General features: G+C 34.9%; 1 protein-coding gene across 1 annotated transcript in view; it reads left to right on the top strand.

Annotated features, from left to right (window-relative positions):
* The window catches only part of LOC137648111 (chymotrypsin-2-like), a 26279-nt gene that overhangs the window by 105 nt on the left and 18674 nt on the right, over nucleotides 1-7500 (top strand). Inside the window, exon 2 of the mRNA XM_068381046.1 lies at nucleotides 4749-5221. Within this exon, the coding sequence (XP_068237147.1) occupies nucleotides 4749-5221 (473 nt within the window). The remainder of the gene's footprint in view (nucleotides 1-4748; nucleotides 5222-7500) is intronic.

The following is a 7500-nucleotide window of genomic DNA, read 5'->3' as shown; positions in this document are numbered from 1 at the left end:
TTTGTACTGATACCTGTAGATGAGTGTAGGCCTTACTTTGAGACTCGCCAAGAACTTGTTTTTGTTTATCTTATTTATAATCGAGTTTGTCACTTTTATATTTTTCTACTTTCTTTTTTGTTGATAATTAGCCTACCTGTATTTTTTTACATTGCAATATGAGTGAAATCATATAGTTTCTAAAAAAAAAAAAAAGTTTTTATCTCCCAGGGTTTATGGAACTGGAGAAGGGGGATTATTACAGATGATTTGTTGAAGATTTCCAAGCGTATTTTTATTTCCATTATCAGTCCATCTTTACTTATCTTTCTACAAAGATAAAAAAAAAATCGAAAAAGGCAACTTAGTTGTTTTATCAATCATTTAGACTATTCACTTTGTTAAAATGAGATAAAACTAAGTATACTTAAATTTTTCTGCAAATTGTTTTATGATGATTCTAAAATTAACAAACTATACTATACTATATGAATTTGCACAATTCAATATCCTATAAACAAATGACAAAATTCTTAGAGCATTCAAAGTCTTATGCACAATCAAACTGTTATACTTTTTTCTTAAGTCTGGCAGTCACCGACATATGATGTCATGCAGCTGTATGGTGTTTCGAGAAATTAAGAAATAGCTGATTACCGAGACTACCACTGCAATACAATAAAAACAAAGAGCTTGCGAATCTTGATTTATTGGCAAAGTTAGCATGTCTAAGACGAAACAAGAACGTAATATAGTTAGCGTTAGTCTCAGAGCATTAAGCCTTAACCGAAGAGGTGTTTGGCTTGTCCCAAAAGGTGCTAGAAGTAGCAGTGTTGGTCTTGGGCACCAAATAACTTTCGATGTCACAAGCTAGTAATGTGAACGGCGTGTATAGGCTTTGGGTCACTGTGTTAAGTAGTTCAGTTGTTTACGCTTGCATTTGCTGAAAGTGTAAGAATATTTTCAACGATAAGGGATAAAGAAATTTAGGAGTTAATTGGATTATACAAGGGTCAGCCAGATCCTTGAAAATAGAAACCGAGAATATTCTAGCTGGCAGACCAGTGTATCATTTTGCTTACAGTAACCCACTTTTTACTCTAGGGTTTACCTATTGTATCCACTTTATAAGCTGCAAAAACAATCCATATTACTATTGCAGCTATAGCTCTGAACGAAATCTTTCAGATGACTGGATTAGACCATAGGAGCAATTAATGACTCTCATTTTGAGCATATCAGGATTAGATTCATAATTAAAATCAATGGTTGTAAAACATATTACAAACTTAAACAGTGATGTATTATGTGCTATAATTAGTTACTTCCTGAAAACATGTGGCACTATCACTTACTCAGCGGCATTGAACAATATCAGGCTTCGTAATTAAACACAGAATGTACACATTGTGAGCTTCATAAGTTAGAATATAATTTTTTCTGCTTTCTCCATCTTTTCTCGAATTATTAAACATGCTGCTCTTTCAGTTATAGGTTCGAGTTTACTAAAAATGGGGAGTCTCCTAACACCTTCTTTTCTTGTAAAACCCGAGTTTGATTTTCTTTAGCAACCGTACTTTAATTTCTATTTTTTTACTATAACTTTCAGGCTTAGTACCAAACACCTGGAGAAATTATTTACTCTATTTTACAGTATTTTATATTTACATTGAACTAAGACAGCTAATCAAGTATATTGCAGTTTTCTTATAACCCTAATGATTTTCTATTGCTAAAATTTTTCATCGGGTAGCCTTTTCTAATTTTCTATTTCCCCTTATTATTTCTAGTTATTACTATTATATATGAACCTCGACTAATTGTAATATTTTTTTTACTGTCTTATGCTGACAGAAATAAATTCTTACTTCGTATTCTTAATAAAAAATCCTATAGACATTTGAAGACTGGCGCTGATCCTCTATTTGTTAAGCACAATTTTGTATCTACTTTTCTTACATGTTTTTCCGTTACAATAATTACTATTCGTCCAGTGGTACTATGGCTTACCCTGAGTGTTTAAAGCCCAGTTATTACAACTTTTATTCTCGTTACCAGTTTAAAGGCTGAGTAAAATGCCTAAGACTAGCCTAGTGAATCTAACAAAACCTCTATAACACCATTAGGTTTTAACTTTTTCTTCCAACTTCTTCTATTAATATTGAATTTTGTTATTGATTACCTAACTCTCTCATTTTTGTTTCTTTCAATATATTTCTTACTTTTTTTCCAATTTGTTTTTCTCTATATATTCCTACATTAGATATTACAACTTACTTCAGGCTGACTGACTACCATTCCACCTGACTTGATGTTTATGGAAATAAGGTTAACAACTTTTCTCTGAATAATGAGATGGAACAAATCATTCAACACCCAACACAAGTTCATCATTATCATGACCATGAATCCAAAGTATTATTTTTTTTTTTAACTTAAATTTCTTGAGTCACCCTCACCAAATATCTGCCACTTTGGGCCCAGTGACCACTATCCCATTTCTGTTACTTGCACCTTCGTTTCTCGTCCAATAAAATCAGACAAAACATGCTATCGTACTTGGAGAGCTTTCTGCTGACTGAAATATGTCATTCTCCTTTAAGAAATAAATCCGATATCAACTTCATATTGTGGGCGGATGATTTCCATTTTTCTTTTAGAATTATCCCCCTTTCATCCCATTATTGGGGCACCCCAGCCGCTTAACCAAACAAGCTAGAGAGCAAACACAGAACACAACCCAAGTCACTTTCTGCAGCAATTCATCCCTCTTTCATATTCGTTACTATGTACATTGAAGGAAAGATTTTCTTCATCATGAAGAAATTTTACATCACAATCTTGTACCCTAGTATAAAAATTAGTCATTTGCAACTGAAGGCCTGAACCATCAAAAATATAATCTGATGGATGACCTTAGATTTCCTTTCATAAATAAAAAGCAATTCTATTTAGTTCTCATTGCCTAGCAAAATTTTCTCTTAGCTACTAGCATCCCACTAATTTTGACATCCTCAATATACTCTACAAGTAGGGTTTCTATCTCCTTACAGATCTGCTAAGTACGCTTGTGGTCTTCTTGGAAACAAACATTGGTTCGTTTGTTATTACAAACTTTTTTTGGTCCAAAACATACAATTTATTATAGTATTTACACAGAAATGTGTTACAGAGGGTAAATCAACTCCTTAGAATTCCCACTGATTTCACAAAGAAACTAATAATATACTTGAAATCACTTAAGTAATAATGCTAAATCCGAAGAACTGCTAACATGTAACTTCATTCTTGCTATAATCCTCTGAAGAGATAAATGTGCCTTATTACTGATGCTATAATGCTATCTGCCGTGTAATTCTTAAGGCTATTATTCCTATCACATAAAATCTAGTATATTCTACACTTGTGCAGGAATAGAACATTACAAATAACTAAGTCTACCAGGAACTTTGAAGGACTATCACCTTATTCAATATTCAACAGTAAAATAAAATATGAATGGTTCTACTTACCACAAAATAATTAGCATTTCCTTTTCAGATCATATGAAACAAATGTATCACTCAATAATATACATCTTTACAGAAATAACAGATATTCCAAACTTTTTTAACACAGATAACTTTCAGGAATCGATTTTAGAGATGTTGCTAATGTTTTCAAAACTTTTCTCAGCACGTTGAGGAGGACTTCTTCTGGATCACTAGTGGGACTTCTACGAAGCAAGATTTATTAGGATCGTCAATCATAGCACACCGGTGACGTGATACATCTCACTACAAATGCTTAAATCTTAACTGCAGGCATATATACTGGGAGGCTTGTATTATTGGCTTGTTAAATATGTATATCTTTTTCCAAATATAACACTGAGGCTTCATCAAAGTATTACTTGGAGCTCTTCAAGAACCTTTCATATGAATAGAGGTAGAAAGAAGGTAAGTAACAGCTCTGAGGTCTAAAGTAGGTAAGTATTCAATGCTACGGTTGAGGCACAGTGCATGCATGATGGAAGGCTTCCTGCCCTTACGATCAATGGTGATGGTGACTCAAGTTTCTGAATGCACTGCAGGCCCCATTATTTTCCTGATAATTTCAAAAGTATTGGTGTCTTCATTCTACAGAAAAACGATATTTGCTAATGGTTTTATTAAATAAAGAAATAGACTTACTTGATACCAAAATTTTCTATTCTAAAATTAAACGCAACTTTCGATTTATATCTGGCGCTAATATCTTTCATGAATTTCGCGATCTTCAAAGTTTATTCGAGACTCGTGATCAAATTTAATCCTCACTTCGACTTCTTTTTATACTGCTGATTTGGATTCATTATCAATTGCTCAAATCTTTTTTGCTGTTCAAAATCATATACAGAATACTCGCAGAATGGTTAGTGTTTTTTAAGTTAAAAAAAAAAAACATTGAAAAGTACCAGGGTTCACTGATTTTAGGCATTTATCATTGGAATAGTTGTTGGTAGATTAACGCACACTGTAACAGTAGCATGTAATTTATAATGTAATTTTAAAGGTGATTTATTAATTTTAGGACAAGTAAAATTGTGTAGACAGGTAGGGATACAAAGTGAAAATAATAAAAAAAAAGGTAGTATCATCTAGATTTAACTGATAATATGCAATGATAGAATGTCAATGATGCAAATAATGTTTTAAATCCCTATGAAACAATAATGCCATGTCCAGCATATTTTGATAATGACTTTATAGAACATGGTTGAAATCATTTAAGAAATCTTTTCTTCTGAGTATAGATGTGCTTCCGCCAGTACCTCCAACAGACGCTCCACCAGTACCTCCAACTGATGCTCCACCAGTACCTCCAACTGATGCTCCAGCAGTACCTCCAACTGACGCTCAAGCAGTACCACCAACTGACGCTCCACCAGTACCTCCAACTGATGCTCCACCAGTACCACCAACTGACGCTCCAACAGTACCTCCAACTGATGCTCCACCAGTACCACCAACTGACGCTCCGCCAGTACCTCCAACAGACGCTCCACCAGTACCTCCAACTGATGCTCCACCAGTACCTCCAACTGACGCTCCACCAGTACCACCAACTGACGCTCCACCAGTACCTCCAACTGACACCCCACCAGTACCTCCAACTGATGCTCCACCAGTACCTCCAACTGACGCTCCACCAGTGCCAGCAACAACACCTCCCAAGCCATCAACAGCACCCACATCTTGTAGTGTTACAAGGGCATACTGCCGTAAGTAGCTATGGCGTATACTCCTTGCTTTGTTAATCTCCAACTACCAAGGATAACAAGTTTACATTCCTTCTTGGTTGATCATCTAAACTGTAATTATGTTGTGATTCTTGAATATATTGAATTCAAATATGCTAATTTGTAGGATAGAAGAGTGGAAGCAGTAAATGAAAATTTGAGAATGCTAGTGGATGTATTCACTTTGAATATAAAAATGATAGTGAGATGGTTGAAAATGGAAAGAAGCCAGGAGCTCATGTGATTTTAAGTGACATGCTTAAGTACAGTCGCTGCAAATATTCTAGGTGAAATAAGCCCCACCGATTAATGATGTCATAGCCAATCACGTTGTCTCTCATGTTAGCAGTGGTCACAATACATCCCCTGACAAATTTCAAACTATATTAACTTATAATCACTTGAAGGGGATGTGTTATGACCGCTGTTAACGTGGAAGACAATATGATTGGCTATGACGTCATTGAAGGGTGAAGCTAATTTTGGCCAAAATTTCTGCTGCGACAATAGTGATTGAGTAGTATGTGTGAAAGGTTAGTCTAGATTGAGAAAACTTCCCATAGAATACAACACTCCAGAAATACAGACTATTCTAAGGAAAATACTATATCTTATGGTTTGGAATATTCATGATATCATGGTGCAGATGAGAATAAATGCATGATTGCTGATTTCTTCAAGGAGAGAAAACTATTTGAACTGGCACTTACAGGGGAGAAAGTGAACAAATAAAAATAACAAAGAATAATGGTATGTAGGCTAGTTGAAATGTGTAGGGGTAGAATATGTCTCTATTTTTCAGACAAACCTGAAATACATTGCTTCATAATGATGTACAGTACTGTATTATTAGAACTTTTATGAAAGTTTTTATTTCCCATTTATCAATGATTGCTCCCTAAAACTTTGACTTTTGCATGAAATTAAGTATGTACGTTCAATTTCATTTATTGCTTGCCAAGCACCATATGAATAAAACATATAATGTCATGTACGAGTGGAAACTTCTTCACAGATAGAGTTAGCGATTGGGAACCTGTTAAGTCTCTGATGACATTAAATAAGAGTCCCTGGTGTATTATTTCAAGGAATGTAATGTCAAGACTGATTGTGACAGGAATAAAACTTTTGATAGTATGAGCATATGGTTCGGGAATAAAAAACTGAAAGAGAATCTTATGTAGAGTTCTGAATATGTATCCCATCTGGATTCTTTTGGACATTATGAAAGGAAAACTGGGCTATGAAAATTGGGTATATGGATCGGTGACAGAGAAGGAAATGTTGTTGTTAGTAGGAATGAGTTCCTGGAATAAGGGAAAAGAGAGAAAGTCTAGTAGAAATCTGTCAGCTAGGAGACTTGTTATTTGAAATAAATCATTTCAAATGAAAAACAGTAATAAATAATTCCTGTTTCAGTAAAAATTTAATGGTTTTGATGTGGAAAAGAGGATTGGCCTGGAGATATATCTAATCATAACTCAGTTGAAGCAAAAGTTGAATTTGATATAAGTAAGAAAGCAAAGGGAGAAATGTGGCACTAAATGTAATAAAGACCGGCAAGTTAGATAACAAGGAAGTACAAAGAGCTTATGTAGAAAAACTGGATTAACTGTGGGGTAGGATCTAAGTAAAGGAATCATTGAAAGGTCAGTTTTTAAAACTACATGAGCAGGTCATTGGATCAGCATGGAATATCTGGGGGAGTATAAGGACAGGGAAAGGTTGGACGAAGGGTTAAAATTTATAGTAAAGGAAAACAGAAGTTTCGATCTCTCCAACTTAATAAAGAACAATGTCTGTGTGTATGTATATATCTATGTATCCTGCCGCACAGGGGAATCGTCAGACGTGTGACTATTTGGTGTCTCCCCGGCCCTCGAGTAGTGGGGAGATGAGTAGTCATACCCTAGTGAGGGGGTACCCCGAGAGGTACACTGGAATACCACAATCTCCCACAAATTGCTGAAACTGTCGTGTTGTAGTTAGAAGAGGGGTGGATGGGAAGAATTGAATCTCTGTGGGAGTGTGTGCGTGTACTGGCATATCTATTTACCACCATTTTTGACAGCCCGGGACAATAGTGCAATAAAAGAATAGAGAAAGAAATGGTCAGTAACAAAAACAGAAAGATGATGAAAAATATTTCTAATTAAGGTAAAACGCTATTCTACGGAAAAGTATTTGTAGAGAGAAGGTTAATGAGCAAGGAATCTCAGAATTAAAGATGCTATTGAAGAAAGGCTGTCAAATGCATATGC

Source organism: Palaemon carinicauda, chromosome 10 (genome assembly GCF_036898095.1).
Source record: "Palaemon carinicauda isolate YSFRI2023 chromosome 10, ASM3689809v2, whole genome shotgun sequence".
Taxonomy (NCBI): Eukaryota; Metazoa; Arthropoda; class Malacostraca; order Decapoda; family Palaemonidae; genus Palaemon; species Palaemon carinicauda.
This window is presented reverse-complemented; position numbering and strand designations above follow the sequence as displayed.